Here is an 18208-nt window from a genome sequence, read left to right as displayed (position 1 = left end):
AAATTAAACTATTCTGGCAGTACCACCATATTTCTCTATAATGTGTATTAAATTACTATCTCTATGTTTCACTACATGATCCCATAACCATTTTTTATTAACATGATTAATACCATATTTCCCAATAAATTTATCGAATAATACATAAAATTTATTTGAATTTAAAGTTTTATTTGAATTCAATAAACCTTCAATAAATAATTGCTCTATTTCTTCTAAATCATCATTGTTATCATTGGGAATTTTTGAATAAATATATCTATCAATGGTTTTGAAATATTTTTTCAAATTTAACTGTGAAGTTTGAGTTCCACCATTTTGCAAATACCAATCAGTAAAAATTTCAATAAATTCAATGATATTACTTATAACAAATTTTTTTTTAAATGATTTCATTAATTGAGTATTTGTAAATACTTCGATGTATTTATAAAACAATGGTGGATAAGCGATTGGATATTTCTCAGCTTGGATAATGAAATTATATCTTTTTAACCATTCATAACCTGACTCACTAGTGATATATTTAAATAAAATTTCTTTATGAAAGATATCGAGTGACAATATTATTTTATCTTCATACTCTATTTGTTTATCTTTTCCATCATCTCCTTCCTCCTCCTCCTCATCATCTGCTGCTTTGCCATTTGTGATGGGTATACTTTGATGTGATAAATAATTAGATATAATTATTTGTCGTATTAAATGAGTAGAAGGCTGTAAAATAGAATTATATCTTTTATTCAATAAGCACATGCTGGAATGACCATTACTAAAGATAAAAATTCTTTGAATTAATTCGTTTGGTAAACCATTTATAGTAACTGGGGGTTTAATTTCTATAGGCACAATAGGATCATCTATCTGTTTCTTGGGTCTTGACCTTGTATAATCTAATTTTAATAGTTTTGACTTTCGTATTAATTTTTGAGCATGATCATTGTTATAATAAATTGGGTGTAATTCATGATTAAAATTTAATCTGTGCTTTTTATTTTTACTGGGATATCCAACCGTCACATACCCCATCGCTATACAACCTTCGTGTTTTAGAACAGAGGATAAGATTAGTTTTATATTAGTTGAATAATTATATATAATTAAATTATAAATTTAATTTTTTTTTTTTTTTAAAAAATTATCTCATCGCATAGCATTCCATTTTGGGTATATTTAGCGAATATGAGAACATAACACTTGGCGCCAATGAATAGTAAAAAAAAAAAATTATAACTTTTAACGAATGTATGGACTTATTTCTTCATGCGAATGACCTTTGTGTTTTATTGTTCAAGTAATATCAAATTGTTGAACCTGAATCTTATGATATAGTATTTTAAGTCACTACCACAATTACGCGGTTTGTTTTACCACTTCTTTTTACCCAATAAACTTTGAGTTTACTCCATTAAATCTAAATTCAAAAGTTCAACACTTAAATCAGTTAAATTTGGATCATAGAATTGTATTGAGTGCAGGCCCTTTGAATAATTGTCCATCATACAGCGTTTTCTTCCAAATTTCTTAAATTTGTAGGTAGGCTGTAATACCCAATTAAAATATCTATTCACTGCCAACATTGTTGGTTCTTCAAAAGTAAACTTGAATATTTTTTCAATTAATTCTGGTGGCAAATCGTTAATGGATACCATTTGTCTATTTGAAATACAATACTTATGCACTTTTAGCTACCGGGGTCCTGTAGTGTGACCTATTGGCTTGAAGACCAATCTACTTTAGTATCAAATTCATATAATGCACACACACACATACATACACACACATACACACTTCTATATATATACTCATACAAACCCAATAATACATAGTAAAAGAAGGAAAATTACTTTGATGTTTTTTTTATTCTTGGAAACCTTTAGAAAGAACCTTATAATTTTGAACAGAGCTAATAATTTTTAAAATACCTTAAAATTAAAAAAACCTACATTAAGTGCTTCACTCATTATTAAGCATTTTCACCATACTCTATTTTACAATAAGATAAACTAGTCTCTAACAATTAAATAAAATAAAACCCTGGCAATTAATTTAGCTCTTGTTCTTGGCTAATTCTCTATTAAATTACCACTATAACATCTTACACTTATCCATATTCCAAATGGTAGCGCCGTTTTCCGCCAGCCGCCATTTCCCCAATTGGCAATTTAGCCGACCATGCCCTAATCCAGTAACTCCGAACACCATGTGTCCTATCTATATATAAACCCACTAAGAAAATACCGCACAAAAATTACCCCTCACTTCTACAACCCTAGGGCTCACCTTATAAGCCCTGACTTTTCCTAGAAAAACCCTGATTCTTTGTCCTTCACAGACAATTCGCGCAGGACCGTTTTTGGAAAACATGTTAAATTAGAGTCGCGTCGTGATTTCCATTTTGGGCGAAAATTTTCGCAGGACACAACACTGTCTATTTATTTAGTCAAATTTTTCAATGGAAATGCTGGCAACTCATCGACTTGTTTACTCGAGGCTTATTTACCAATTGATCGATATATTGAAGGATCTATTTATTTACTCATCCTCCTTGACTTTTTAAATTTTGATCTGTTTGATGGATCTCTCTTTAGAAATTACTTTATTTACTTCTTGTCTTGTCTTGTTTATTCTTCATTTGGTGAAGGAGTAAGGTGTGAATAGTGTTTCTTGGATCTATTTATTTTTTTTTCTTTTCTTTCTCTTGGCCAATTTATTTGCTAGCCCTTACTTTTCTCAACTGCTTGTTTATTCTTAGACTCTTTGTTAAGTAGCCATTATTTAAAAGCTCTACCTTCTAAATAAAACTTTTAGCTAGCGATTCTTTGTCCACCCCTCCTCCCTCATCGTGCCCTAGCAAACTTTAGCTACAGCTTTATTACATTCGGTTTAATAAAAAATTTAAAGGATTCCCATTTTAACAATTAAACAACTTTGTTACAAATAGGATATATTTGCAGGTATTCATTCGCTATTAGATTTATGAAAATAGAAAACATATAAAGACATATTCAAGGGTAAATTTATTTATTTTAAATATTGTGAAGTGCTTCTAATTTTTTTTGTGTGAAAAAAATCAAACAAACAAACAAACTTTCTATCTTTATTTCAATTACAAATACTTTAGCTAAAATTATCAATATAATAGCTATTCTAAAATTATTACAAATTAGCCACACTCCTTAGCCATATTAATATTTACAATCATTAGTCTCTCGTTTTTTTCGTTTTGTTAATCTTTCCCTTACCTTTGTCTTTCCTTTCTTCTGTGTTTTTCTTTCTTTCTTTTTTCTTTACAGATAATATAATAATAACAAAAACAATTAAATCATTATCATGTCGTCGCTGAAAGTTTTATTATTGGGTGATAACCCAAGAATTATGCTATACACTTCCCGTTTCCAACTAGCTAAAAGTGTCGATTTATATCATGTTAGTGATTCAGAGTCAAGTTCATTCCAAATAGAAACTATTTCATATGGGAATTCAAACGTGGAACTACATAACCATTTCCCCTCTATGAAGAAACTGAAAGCTCATTTGATCTCATTAGATAAACAAGCCACAACAACATTGGATGGAGATTCTGCCTTAATTTTTGATTTAATTTGCTTTTCGGCATCTTCTTTAAAGGATTTAGCCGCCGTGACAAAGGAATTGAATGATTTAATCAATATAAACACAAAAATATTTGTAGAAAGTACTACTTTCGTGCAATTAGAACCATTTATCTCATCTTCATTGGATTTGAAAAATTTACCCATCTTTAGTATCATGTCTGATTTTGATATACGTCAAATAAATGCTACTCAATTCAAACAATTTTACAATAATAATCCAATGGAAATCTCAAATAAGATTTATTTGGGTATGACTAATTTAAATTCTTTCAATTATAATCATCAACAATCCAATATGTTGAAAACGTTTGGTAGACTATTTGAAAAATTATTCCCACATGATATCGTTGATCTTTGTAACAATTCTCCAAGAGAGTTCTTATCGCAACAATGGTTATTATCAATCTCCAAAATATGCTTTGATCCTTTATTAATTTTATTGGATGAAACAAACCCAAAAGCTTTAGATCAACAAGTCCTTGCTAAACCATTAATGTCTGGCTTGATTAATGAAATATTAAATATCATGTCAGTAATGAATTGTAATACTTCCAAATTGAACGAAAGATCATTATTTAAATCTTGGTGTAAAAGCTACCCTATTGAGAATGATTCCCCACCTTTGTTATTCGATTTCATCAATAGAGTTTCTGTTCTAGACATAGATCTAACTATCCTACAACCTATCTTATTAGCTGATGATAATCAATTACAAACTCCTTATTTAGAATTTCTTTATTCTATTATGTCTCAATATCAAAAATATAATAAAGGTCTTTCTAAATGGTTCATTAGAAGGGAAGATTCCGAGTTGGCAGATCCTCATAATCATGATACAAAATATTTAGCTTTAATTAATTCAAAAGAAGAATTACAAGCAAATTATAATGTTTTACAAAAATCTTTCAACGAAAAAGTTTTAATGATGAAAAATCTACATTCTGAAAAATCAACAGATATGGATCAAATTAATCATTTAAACGATAAAGTTGCTAATTTACAAAAAAAAGTTAAAAGACTAAATGAACACCATTCTATGGAAGTAGAAGATTTGAAAAAGAAATTACAACAAGCAACTCTTCAACTTGAACAACAAGAACAACATTATCAACAACAATTACAACAACAACTTGAAGAACACCAAGAAGAACAAATTGACGAATCTTCTCAATTGAACTCCATGCTTCATGATGATAGTGTGGATGACAATGATGAAAATTCACCAAATAATAAAGAAAGAGAAGAAAGCAACGATTCACAGCCTCAATCGTATGTTAGTAGTGATATGGATCGTCAGCCAACCAATACAACTGCTTCAACTACTGTAGAAGATGTTACAGAAACTATTACATCGTCTGCTGCATCTGAAAACGTTATTAGTAACAATGAAAATGCTAATATCAATGGGAGTTCAAAAAGTACTGTTCATAAGTCCAAATCTAATTCAAAATCACATTTGAAAGATCGTGAGAAGGAACTTGAATTACGTAAAAAGGAATTGGAATTACAAGAAAAGGAACTTGAGCTGAAACGTATTGCTATGGAACAAAAAATGCTAGAAACTACTAAAAACGGCAATGATATGAAATCACAGAGTAACCCAAATTTAATATCCGATAATAATAGTATTAATGGGAATCAAGTAGGCAATTTTTCAAGGAAACCTTCACATCCACAATTGAATCATCAAATGTCAATGGGTAATTTAAATACTAGTTATAATAATTCCAACTCTAATAACAACAACAATATGACTGGTTCAAGATCTATGTATGGCGGGGCTGCTGCATATTCAACATCTAATTTATCTTCTATGGCTGGTTACGTCCAAGATTCAGGTCCAAACTCTCCTTATATTAATAATCAACAGGTCAATCAACAACAAAGACAATCTTCATATGACCAAATGTCCGGATATGGTATGGGATCACCTAATATGATGAACAGATCCAACAATGGCCAATTTAGAAATACATATGATTACTCAAATAATTCAAATCCAAATTTCAATAATCAAAATGCTATACAAAACCAGCAAAGATTAACTTCTTTACAGTATCAAAATCGATTTAGGAAACCAAATCAAATGATGGGTAATCCCGTCGGTGGTGGTATGGTTGGTGGTATGCAAAGAAAAAATATGAGAAGTGCAAGTGGTCATGTCATGGGTGGAAATATGAATAACATGAATGGTATGAACAATATGAGTAACATGAATGGTATGAACAATATGAACAATATGAACAACATGAATGGTGGCATGAATAACATGAATGGTATGAACAACATGAACAACATGAACAATATGAACAATATGAACAATATGAACAATATGAACAATATGAACAATATGAACAATATGAACAATATGAATGGTATGAACAACATGAATACTATGAATGGAATGAACAACATGAACAATAACAATATGAACAACATGAATAATTTGAATACCAACAGTAATAACAACAGTAACGATACTACTACCAATAACACAAATACTAACCAAAGCAAAGCACCAATTCAATTTAATAGTAAACAAACAAATACTAGTACTGACAATAGCAATAACAATTCGACCAAGAGTGTTAGTAATAATAACAGTAACAGTAATACAAATAATAATTCGAATAATAATTCGGGTACAAACACACCAATACTAAATACTCGTACTAGTAGTGCTACTTTGAACTTAAGTTCTAGAGCAGTTACAAACCCTACTCCTCCTGTTATCACATACGGCTCTTCTAATACCTTACTAAAATCTGAAACCTCTAATTCAAATAACAATACAACTATATCAGATTCTACAGATGATGATCATCGTGCCTTTATGAAGAAAAGTTTTAGTTCTTTTTTCAAGAAGAAGAAATAGTTGGATCTTTATTTCATATTAATCAATTACTTCATTTTATCTTATTTATCTTATGATTTATATCACGCATTTTTCATTATCTCATCCAGCCTCCACATTAACCTCTTTTATGAATATTCTTGGTTATAATTTTTCCCCTTATTTTTTGTTACGTTTATTATTTATCTCCAATACCAACTTTTATTTTTGAGTTTTTAAGCGGCCTATATTATAATCTATTTTATCAATCAACAAACACTTATTATCAGACTTTTTGTATTTTAGTATACCATACCATTACCACACCATTTATTTCTCATTTCTCCCTTCTTCCTTTTATCATCAAGAAAGAAGAAACAATGTATATTTTTCTTATTCATCTCCTTCTATATAACTTATATATTTAGATACTTCTATTTATCACTTTCTTTCAATGCTTTAAGCTCTATTCCAAGTTGTGAGTGTATGCTAATGTTTACTGACAGTCCAAGTCGTTTTGGACGAACCTACTTAGCGAGTAAAAATGTAATTCCCGTATTACATTTTAGGAATGTATAAAAATATACAATAGCTTGATGAAACAACCCCATTAATGGTCATTAAATGCTTCACAAAAATTTTTTTGGCTTAGCTTAGAATACCTTTTGAAACAGAACTATTTAACACTACTATAGACCATGCCCATTGATCAAGAAAAATTAGCCAAATTACAAAAGCTGTCCGCCAAGAATAAAGTTGGTGGTACCAGAAGAAAAATGAACAAAAAAACTGGTATCAGCTCTAATCCAAACAAAGATGACAGTAAATTACAGGCTCAACTTGTTAAATTAAATGCAGTAACAGTTGATAATGTAGCAGAGGCAAACTTTTTCAAAGAAGATGGCAAAGTCTTACACTTTGACAGAGTTGGTGTACAAGTTGCATCTCAACATAATACCTCTGTCTTTTATGGTATTCCTCAAGAAAAAAACTTGCAGGAATTATTTCCTAGTATTATTTCACAACTAGGTGCTGAATCAATCCAGGCTCTAACTCAATTAGCGGCACAGTTGCAAGATGCCCAAAAGAAACAGGAAGGAAATTCTAATGGTATACCCGAAGAAAATGTCTCAGGATTAGTCCCTGAAGATACTACAACAGCTAACATAAAATAATATTCTTAACTTATCTATAACATAATATTGATAATTGTGAAAGAAGAGAACATTTATTTATTCATCTCAAGAATACACCCAAATATAAATAAATGACAATGGTATACTCTAATGCATATACATAAATACATTTCTCTCTATCTCTATACATATATATAGATATTTCTGTTCTTTGTCTTTGACTATTATGCCGTCACTCATCAAAAGACCCAGTAAATAATAAGCTTGCATTTTATTACCTTAATAATACAACCCATATAACCATAGCAACAATATATATATAAATTCTAGCTCGAGTCATTAGGCACGTTACTTTGTTGTTGAATCTGCTTGATAACTAAGTCAACATCTTGCCCAAAATATTCATTCTGCAGTTTTTCTCTGTTTTTCTTACATTGCATTGTATTAGCATGTCTTTTCAGAGAATCTTTTCTGGCAAAATCTTTACCACATTGTGAACAGATATGAGGCCCCACAGACATATGCGTCTTTTCATGCCTCTTTAAGTCTGATTGTCTTGTAAATTCCATATCACATTTATTACAAACAACATATTGAGATGATGACCCAAGTAAGGCGTGATTTAATTGAGATGTGTCAATGCTTCGGTATTGTGAGTCAGTCGAAATCATAGAATTGTTAGAGACATCGTATATATTGTCCAAACTTTTATTATTTTCAGCTGTATTCATTTTATCAATCATGGCTTGTACTTGGAAACTTGTTGAATCAGTTGGATATTCATGGATGCTATTCCCTAAACTGTTTTGAGCCGTATCATTATGGACAGATAAGGCAGAATTATCACTTGAAATACCCCGTACACGATATAGTAGTTCCTTAATTACAGGGTCAAGGGTATCTGTGTTTAAAGACGTAACAGCTAGAGCCTCCATTGCTCTCTGGAAAAAAACATCGTTCTCATTGCTATTCGGACTATGATGACTAGTTTGTGCTTGCATACTAGATATATCAGAATTATATCGGGAATGATATTATTTCTAAAGATTATTTGATGACCTAATAGTTCTTTTATAACTTCTTAAACGCTAACTTAGGACTGCGACATGAAATTTTTTTGTTATCTGCAGATGGCGGTTTCAGAAATTTGATGACTTCGGACTAATTTGAAAGTTAGATTGAAATATGACTAAGAGACACATCTTATTGCAGGACAAAAACAATTGTTTTGCAGTTAGTATTAGAAACATTAACATTAGGTATTTTAACCTTTTTAGAAGGTAAAAAAGATTAAGATGGGTTTATCGTTGATATATAGAAGTGAATAATCCTTAAATTAGGTAATAATACAAAACTTGTTTGGCAAGCTTATTATACAGTACCGATAGTTATATATAACGAAGATAAATTAATTTATAGTAATAGTCTATGAATTGTTTTTATTGTTTCAATTAACAATGAGCTGCTACTTTATTATACATTTTGAGAGAATTCGGAAAGTTAAAAATAATTGATATTGTTATTAGCACCTAGACGAAGAAAATAAGCAGGAAAAAAAATAAAATAACAACAGAAAAAAGGGATAGAAGGGCCTGAAAAAATGTATCGTTCTGTAAGATACGTTAGTACCCTACATAAATATCAGAAAACACTTTTACTGCCCAAGACTAAGTTTCCAGTAAGGTCCAATCTTCAGAAGACCGTTAACCAATTGATTCCAAAATCTTGTGAAGATCTCTACAAAGTTCAATTGGCTGACTTCTATAAGAAATTTGAAAAATTAGAAGATAATAAATCTAGGGAAGCTTTTGTTAAGGAAAATTTATGGATTTTATTAGATGGTCCACCTTATGCAAATGGTGATCTACATTTTGGTCATGCTTTAAATAAAATATTGAAAGATATTATTAATAGATTCCAATTAACTCAGGGGAAATGGGTTTATTATAAACCTGGTTGGGATTGCCATGGTCTTCCTATAGAATTAAAAGCTTTAAAACAGATTCCTAAAGACAAACTGGATTTTATATCACCGTTGAAGGTAAGATCATTGGCTCGTGGTTTAGCTAAAACGGCCATTAAAAACCAAATGAATCAATTTAACAATTTTGCAATAATGACAAATTGGAATGATAATTATTTAACAATGAATCATGATTATGAAGTTAACCAGTTAAAAATCTTCAAAAAAATGTTCCAAAACAATTTGATTATTAGAAGTTGCAAACCTGTTTATTGGGGCACAGAAACTAAAACTGCCTTAGCTGAAAGCGAATTGGAATATAATGAAAAGCATCACTCTGTAGCTTCATTTGTAAAATTTCCCTTGATTGATGCATCTGTAAATAAACTTTCTGAAGCATTAAATATTAATTTAGATCTCAATTCTAAAGTTCAACTTTTAATTTGGACGAGTACGCCATGGACAATTTTAGCAAATAGGGCCATTTGTTGTAATGAAGGATTTACATATAGTCTATTGAAAAACAAATCCTTCCCCACAGAATATATTATTTTGAAACATGATTCAGATCTATTAATAAGTGATCGGAAATTAGCTGAGAATTATTCGAAAATTGCTGATTTTGAAGGCTTAAAGCTTTTAAATCTTAACTATACTAACCCAACATATGGTACTTCCTTAGAAGAGAATAAGACTATTTATCCGATCTTACATGGTGATCATGTTACCAACACCATGGGTACTGGATTGGTTCATACTGCTCCTGGGCACGGTGAAGATGATTATTTACTTGGTTTGAAAAATAATTTAGAAATATTCTCACCAATTGATCATGAGGGACGTTACATTTTAGATAAGTTTCCATCGAATTTACGAGAAATATTAGAAGATAAAGAAGCTTCAAAGAATAGTGAAGTCACTGCCGGACCCAAAAAAGGTCTTATGGTATTGGATCCAGCTACTACTAAAACCATTTTGAAATTATTAGAGAACGCGAATATGCTGTTTTCGTCTCATGATTATATACATTCATATCCGTATGACTGGAGATCGAAAAAACCTGTTATAATTCGTTCAACGCCTCAATGGTTTACTACCCTGGTTGATGTAAAACCTACTGCGTTAGAATCAATGGATAAAGTTGAATTTTTTCCCAAGCGTGGACATACCAGATTAAGGTCCTTCATAAAAAATAGAAATGAGTGGTGCATATCTAGACAAAGATATTGGGGTGTTCCGATCCCAGCATTCCATAGTAAGTCAAACCCAGATGAAGTACTAATGAATGAAGAAACAATTGATCACGTGATCAAAATGATTAATGAGAAGGGAACAGACTCATGGTTTCAAAATAGTTCAGATGATGATATGAAACTATGGTTACCGGATAAATATAAACACTTAGCTGATAAATTTTATCGTAGCAAAGAGACTATGGATGTTTGGTACGACAGTGGGACGGCATGGACAGAAATTATTAATTTTTATCAAAATAAATTAAAAATTAAAAATATTCCAAATCGATTAGCTGATGTAGTATTAGAAGGTTCGGATCAACATAGAGGCTGGTTTCAAAGTTTGTTATTAACTTCAACAGCTATTTCTAAAGGAGAATTCCTTCCATTTAAACAAGTCATTACTCATGGATTCACTTTGGATGAAGCTGGGAGAAAAATGTCCAAATCAATTGGGAATATCATACCACCGAAGTCATTCATTGAAGGAGATACTGAGAAAAATTTACCTGCCTTAGGAGTGGATGGGTTAAGATATTTAGTTGCCCAATCAGATTTTTCAACTGATATTATTACAAGTCAACAAATTATGATGAGAGTTTCTGAATCTTTGAAAAAAATTAGATTGACATTTAAATATTTATTGGGTAACTTACAAGAATATTCTTCTGAACCTCTCAGACTGGGTGAACTACGACCCATCGATCTATATATGCTGGCTAAGTTAGATGATCTCTTGAAAGAAAGTAAGGCTAATTATGAGAGTTATAGTTTTTCGAAAATTCTAACTTCTATTCAGTTCCATATTACAAATGAATTATCATCATTTTACTTTGATATCTCCAAAGATTCTTTATATTCCGACTCAATCAACTCTTCAAAGAGAAAACAAATTCAAACTGTATTGTCACGCGTACTATTTACATATGTCACTATTTTAATGCCAATACTACCTGTTCTTGTTCAAGAAGTTCTAGATTATAGCCCAAAATCACAAGATTTAAGTAGTAATGCAAAGAGAATGAGTGAACTAAAATGGCCAGCTCCTTATGAGATTAATAAAAATGAGGTTCTCAAGTTCGAACAAAACGAATTAGTAATTCTTCAAGAATATAAAAAGAGTTTTAATGAATTAAACGTTAACAAGACCACGACAACTAAAGTCACGATATATTCTCATTCAGGCACATTACCTTTTACAGAGGATGAATTATGTGATATTTTGCAAGTGGGCTCAATAGAATTTCAATTGAATATAACTGTTTCTAACAATGAACTGTCTGGTAAAAAAATTTCAATTAAAGATGAAAATAATAATGATATTGACATTATAATGGCTGTAGAAGAAAGCGAATATCATGTTTGTCCAAGATGTTGGAAATCCAATTCTAAAGAGGAGGAACAATTATGTTCTCGTTGTGAAAAAGTTATTCAAGAAACTGGGATAGATTTGTAATTATATAATAAAATCTACTTGTAAATAATAGATAACATTAATAAAAAAAATGTTTTAGCTTATAAATTTATTTAACAATAAAATCTTTCCAATGATTTTGCACTTTCGTTCATTATATATACAGCTTAAACTCAGACATATTTCAGTTAATAAAAATGAATAACAATAAAATAAATATCAGACTTGGCCATATTATGTAGTCTCCCTTGCAAGAAATTATTCTAGCATAGGAAAACAGAAAATCAGTATATCCGAGTTTACAAGGTCTTAGTAAAATAGACCGTTTTTAAATATAGCAACATTAGCTATTTAGAGAATAATTCTTTAATAAAACCGGCCAGAATAGTTTAATTGAGAAATAATATCAAGAAAGGTATATGATTTCTAGTATTTTATACTATCGTTTTATTTACTTATTTTGTTGAAACCTCGACATTAAAGGATACCCCGTTTAAAAAAAATTTCGGAGTTATATTTTATTAATAGATTATATTTGCATAATAATGATTTACCATCAAATGGTAGATATTGAGAGTCATTATTTATAGATATAAAGGTAACTAATTATAGAATCTAAATACTAGTATGATAAATCGAATTCGAGAACCACTTAATTAAAACTAGTTAGTGATAATAAAAAATTTCAAAATTATCATATATAATTTATTATTTGCTCATTTTTAAAATTTGGGCTACAGTATCATCTACTGACTTTTGTAAAGAAGTAAATTCCCAACCCAAGATTTGTTTAGTGACAGAGTTATCACATTTATAAGGAGCAATATCATTTTGTAAATCAGTGTCATCCGCTACTGGAGCAATCTTACCTTTATATTGAGGGAAATCATTATTGATGATATTTCCAATTGTAATTTCACTAAATAAACCATTATTCATCAACAATCTTTTTTCAATTGTTTCTTCTTTTGTGAAGGCGTCTAAATGAGCTCTAGCGACATCACGAACATCAATAAATTCTCCCATAACATCTTTCTTCAATTGGTCCTTTGGGGTTGTCTTTAACACTTGATTAATAACTTCACAAGATGTGTTTAAAGTTGCAGAGACAGAAGAATCAAATAATTGTGGACCAAAAACAAATACAGGATTCACAATTGATAATTTGAATTTCAATTGGGATTTGTTCTCATTATAAAAATCCCAAGCAGCCTTTTCAGCAATTTTTTTAGAAGTACAATATGCCATAATGGCATTCATTTGTTTTGTTTCTTCATTAGCTGGATTCCAGCTTTTCTCAGTATAAACAGTTTTGCTACTTGGTGGGGCAGTGAAGTCCAAGGTTGCTGCTTGGGAGGAGGTAACAACTACACGTTCCACAGTTTGGGGAGCATATTTTTTAATTGATTGTAAAATCCCTAGAGTCCCGTTTTTAGCAGGAATGAATAGATCTTTGGAATAATCTGTTGTGTTGAAGTGGAAAGGTGAAGCAGTATGAAGAACGTATTTAATTTTGTTAGCATGAGCTTTAAAGATATCATCAAAGGCATTCAAATCAGAAATATCTGAGACAATTTCCATGGAAAGATTTGGGCTATTGAAACTAGCAAGTAGATTATCAGCCTTTGCCTGAGATCTAGCAGTACCGATAACATTATAATTTTCTTTCAAAAGAGCATCGACGATATGTTGGGCAATGAAGCCTGTAGCACCGGTAACTAATACAGACATGATGGGCGTTGTTGGTAGTATGATACTGGTTGTTTAAATTGTAAGCCAATAATGCTTAAACTACTTATATATTCTGTGACAAGACATCCTTTTTAAGAACCTTTAAATGTTTGACAAAAAAAATAGCAATCTAAAATAGGGATACAAGCAATTGCTTGGTTTGCCTTTCGGGATTCGGTAAACTCACAATTGAAAGTAAAGAAGGTTGCTATCATTTCCTAAAACTGTTGAAAAAGATACCCATGTGTGCCATTAAACTTGCAACCATTCTAATTCAATTGTTATTATTTGGAAACTATTCGACACGGGGCTTAGTGAAGAATTTACAGCCAGGCTTATCCGAGAAAATATCGCACAAGAATTACATTCCTACATTTCTGTTGATAGAAAATAAATCACTATTACGGTACGGATAACATCGAGGATTGTATAAGGTATCCTCTTATTGATAAGTGAGCTTTGCATATGAACGTATCCAAATTAGTGACTAATTTCATATGATTTATGTAGTCAGGTGATGTGCTTAAATGGTAACTCCACGTTTAAACAGCAAGACTATTATTAACAGAAATACGATTGCTGAAATTGTTCGCTTGGAAATAAAAATTAAATATAGTGGAGGGATCTCTCCTTAGTAACTGTGCTACTATTTTTCTCGATTTATCTCTTCAACTTTTCTTGTGAATTTTCTCTCATTCTCTGTTTTTATATATCATTTTCTTCATTGATATACCTATAACTGAAACTTTAACATCCAGTTTCCTAGCATAATTGAAGAAATGCCAGTAGTATTGAAGAAATGCCAGTAGTATTGCCTGGAAAATCTATCACTAGACTCGTAATTACCCTGTGAATGCTATTACCGCCGATAGAATTTGCGACGCCTCTTTGCTGTCACGGCGCATTCCTGACTCTCACAATAAAGACCGGGTACTGGTAACTCGCTAACCGTGTAAGCGTATTAAAGGTTGGCAAATTTCAATTATTAATATAGAATACAAAGGATATAAAGTAACTACAACTGACTAGCCTTGTAAGAGTTCCAATAGATCCTAGGATCACAATAACAGGTTTACCTACATCGCAACCTAACTTCTAGTTATTTTTAGAAGGAAAAAAAAAAACCCATTACTTTGCCTTTAACGAAATTCGATTTAATAATATACTTTGTAAGATTACTAGACAAATATTGGAGTTAAACTGCAAGATATAAGAGCAGAAACTAGTAGAATATTAGAAGAAATAACTGTATATTTGTCAATTCATACACATAATATTCAATGCAGAGAATATCGAACCAGCATCAACAACAGATGCTTAATATGAAAAATGCAAACGCCAGCACACTGCACGGGAAATCACCTATGCTGATGGCTAACAATGATGTGTTTACCATAGCACCTTATAGATCAAAGAAGGATTCGAATCGAATTTCAGTGTTACAGAAGTATGAAATCATAGGATATATCGCTGCTGGGACTTATGGGAAAGTTTATAAGGCCAAATCGAAAGTAAAAGCTAATTATTCAACGAATAATAGTAATAATACTAATTCAAATTCAAATATAAATTCAATTACAAACCCAAGTAGTAGTAATTCGTTGAATGGTGCGTTGAGTAGCAACAGTGCTTTGAATGATTTTTTAAATCCAATTAGATGGCCCAACGTACCTAGTAATAACTCTAAAGCGAATAACTCTAATAAATTGTCCAATATTCGAGAGCTTGGGAATAATGGTTCTAATCCTATCACTACGACAGTTTCCAATAATATGATTCATCCTTCCTCTCAATCTCATAGTAATAGAAATACTTTGATAGATATGCAAAAGCATCCTTATGGAGTTGATAGAAATTCAAATAGTAATTCTACCTCTTTGTCTAATAATTTAACTCAAATGAAAAGTCCAAGAAAACATCAATTGCAGCAGTTACAATTTCAGCAGTTACAACAACAGCAACAACAGTTGCAACAATCTCAATCTCAATCTCAATCTCAAACTCAGCTCCAACCTCAATCACAAGCACAATCTCAAGCACACTCCCAAGCACACTCTCAATTGCAACAGCAAACTCAACTACAACGGCAAACTCAGTCTCAGTCTCAATCTCAGTCTCAATCTCGATCTCAATCTCAATCCCAGTCTCAAACTCAGCCTCAAACTCAACCTCAAGTTCGGCCTCAATCTCATTCTCAATCTCAATCCCAATCCCAATCCCAATCTCAATCCCATTCTCAATCACAATCCCAATCTCAATCCCAATCTCAGTCTCAGTCTCATTCACACTCGCATTTACAACCACAATCACAATCACAATCATTACTGCGACAACAATTGCAACCGCAGTCTCAATCTCAAGTTCAATCTCCACCTCAATCTCAAACAAATCATCAAAATTCACCACATCTTCATCAAAGTCCTCCAGTTAATAATTTATTTGCCATTAAGAAATTTAAGACTGAAAGAGATGGCGTAGAGCAAGTTCATTATACAGGTATATCTCAAAGTGCATGTAGAGAAATGTCACTTTGTAGAGAATTAAATAATAAGCATCTAACGAAATTAGTGGAAATTTTTTTAGAAAGAAAATCCATTTATTTAGTTTATGAATATGCTGAACATGATCTTTTACAAATCATTCATTTTCATTCACACCCTGAAAAGCGAATGATCCCGCAAAGAATGATTAGGTCTATTATGTGGCAAATTTTAGATGGCGTCTCGTATTTACATCAAAATTGGATCTTACATAGAGATTTAAAACCAGCTAATATTATGGTCACAGTTGATGGAGTTGTTAAAATTGGGGATTTAGGTTTAGCAAGAAAATTTCATAACATGGTTCAAACCTTATATACAGGTGATAAAGTTGTTGTCACAATCTGGTATCGTGCTCCAGAATTATTATTAGGTGCTCGTCATTATACTCCTGCTATCGATCTATGGGCAGTTGGCTGTATCTTTGCTGAGTTGATTGGTTTACAACCAATTTTTAAAGGTGAAGAAGCTAAAATGGATTCTAAAAAGACTGTACCATTTCAAGTTAATCAAATTCAAAGAATACTGGAAGTATTAGGTACACCAACTCAGAAAACTTGGCCAAATTTATATAAATATCCTGAATTCGACCAATTATCAAAATTTCAAAAATTTAGAGATAATTTGCCAAATTGGTACCACTCAGCAGGTGGTAAAGATAGAAATGTCTTAGATTTATTATACAAATTATTAAGATATGACCCAATTTCGAGAATCGATGCCATTAATGCTTTAGATCATGATTATTTTACAAATGGTCATCATCCAGTTTGCAATAACGTTTTTGATGGGTTGAATTATAAATATCCTGCAAGAAGAATTCATACTCATGATAATGATATTATGAATCTTGGCAATAATAACGCTAATAATAATAACAATAATAATAATAACAATAATAATAACAATAATAATAACAATAATTTTACTAACAGTAATAGTATTAGCAGTAGTATAATTAACAATACTAACAACAATGTTAATACTAGCATAAATGTTAACTCTAATAATATGAATTCCAATATTAATAGCATCAATGTCAGTTCCAGTAATAATAACAGTAACAATAGCAATAGCCATATGCATAATCATGGTAACAACCATATGCATAATAATATGAATAATATTAATAATAGTATGATGAATAACAACCTTAAAAATAAAAACTTTAATCAGCAAATTTCAACCAATTCCAATACCTCTGCAACTGCCGCCCTTGGGGGTCTCGGTGTTAATAGGCGGATATTAGCAGCAGCAGCAGCTGCTGCTGCTGCAGTGTCGGGAAATAATACAGGAAATTCATCAGATTCAAGAAAATATGAGCCACAACGAAAGAGAAGAAGATGATATAAATGTACCACCTATCTACAATCAATACATACGGACAATTTTACTCGAAAGTCTTAAACACTTTCGAATGTTTTTTTTTCTTTTCTGCATTTAAATACCTGAAATTTTCTTTGCATTCAATATTTCATTTTTCATTATAGTTTTGATCCAGCTTTCAGCATCATATTTCTTACTTCCCCTCATAAATCCTTCTATCATTCTTTAAGTGTCACTATTGACTAAGATACTTTATTCTTAGATATGTTATACAATAATTATTTATAATTTATAAAGTAGATTTTAATTCATATGCATAAATTTTACGAAATGATTTTAGTATTATGTTATTAGTAGTATACAAGTATTTCTATTTAATAATTTAGTTTTAATTACTGGTTAATAAAGTAAAG

The 18208-nt window shown here is 30.9% G+C and overlaps 6 protein-coding genes across 6 annotated transcripts; 3 read left to right on the top strand and 3 right to left on the bottom strand.

Annotated features, from left to right (window-relative positions):
• Positions 1–3: 3 nt before the first annotated feature.
• On the bottom strand, positions 4–1029 carry TBLA0A01620 (uncharacterized protein; the record flags this gene model as incomplete). Its single annotated transcript, XM_004177433.1, has 1 exon — positions 4–1029. One exon carries the CDS (start codon positions 1027–1029, stop codon positions 4–6), a length of 1026 nt encoding a protein of 341 aa, XP_004177481.1.
• Positions 1030–3333: 2304 nt separating this feature from the next.
• TBLA0A01610 (uncharacterized protein) lies at positions 3334–6492 on the top strand (the record flags this gene model as incomplete). Its single annotated transcript, XM_004177432.1, has 1 exon — positions 3334–6492. One exon carries the CDS (start codon positions 3334–3336, stop codon positions 6490–6492), a length of 3159 nt encoding a protein of 1052 aa, XP_004177480.1.
• Positions 6493–7912: 1420 nt separating this feature from the next.
• On the bottom strand, positions 7913–8587 carry TBLA0A01605 (C2H2-type zinc finger protein; the record flags this gene model as incomplete). The annotated part of the gene is made up of 1 exon (XM_004177431.1): positions 7913–8587. One exon carries the CDS (start codon positions 8585–8587, stop codon positions 7913–7915), a length of 675 nt encoding a protein of 224 aa, XP_004177479.1.
• Positions 8588–9186: 599 nt separating this feature from the next.
• Positions 9187–12240, top strand: ISM1 (isoleucine--tRNA ligase ISM1; the record flags this gene model as incomplete). Its single annotated transcript, XM_004177430.1, has 1 exon — positions 9187–12240. One exon carries the CDS (start codon positions 9187–9189, stop codon positions 12238–12240), a length of 3054 nt encoding a protein of 1017 aa, XP_004177478.1.
• A 666-nt stretch (positions 12241–12906) lies between these two features.
• TBLA0A01590 (SDR family oxidoreductase) lies at positions 12907–13929 on the bottom strand (the record flags this gene model as incomplete). Its single annotated transcript, XM_004177429.1, has 1 exon — positions 12907–13929. The coding sequence occupies one exon, from the start codon at positions 13927–13929 to the stop codon at positions 12907–12909; it is 1023 nt and encodes a 340-aa protein (XP_004177477.1).
• Positions 13930–15209: 1280 nt separating this feature from the next.
• SSN3 (cyclin-dependent serine/threonine protein kinase SSN3) lies at positions 15210–17816 on the top strand (the record flags this gene model as incomplete). Its single annotated transcript, XM_004177428.1, has 1 exon — positions 15210–17816. One exon carries the CDS (start codon positions 15210–15212, stop codon positions 17814–17816), a length of 2607 nt encoding a protein of 868 aa, XP_004177476.1.
• Positions 17817–18208: the final 392 nt, after the last annotated feature.

This window comes from Henningerozyma blattae, chromosome 1, assembly GCF_000315915.1.
Source record: "Henningerozyma blattae CBS 6284 chromosome 1, complete genome".
In the NCBI taxonomy this organism is placed as follows: Eukaryota; Fungi; Ascomycota; class Saccharomycetes; order Saccharomycetales; family Saccharomycetaceae; genus Henningerozyma; species Henningerozyma blattae.
This window is presented reverse-complemented; position numbering and strand designations above follow the sequence as displayed.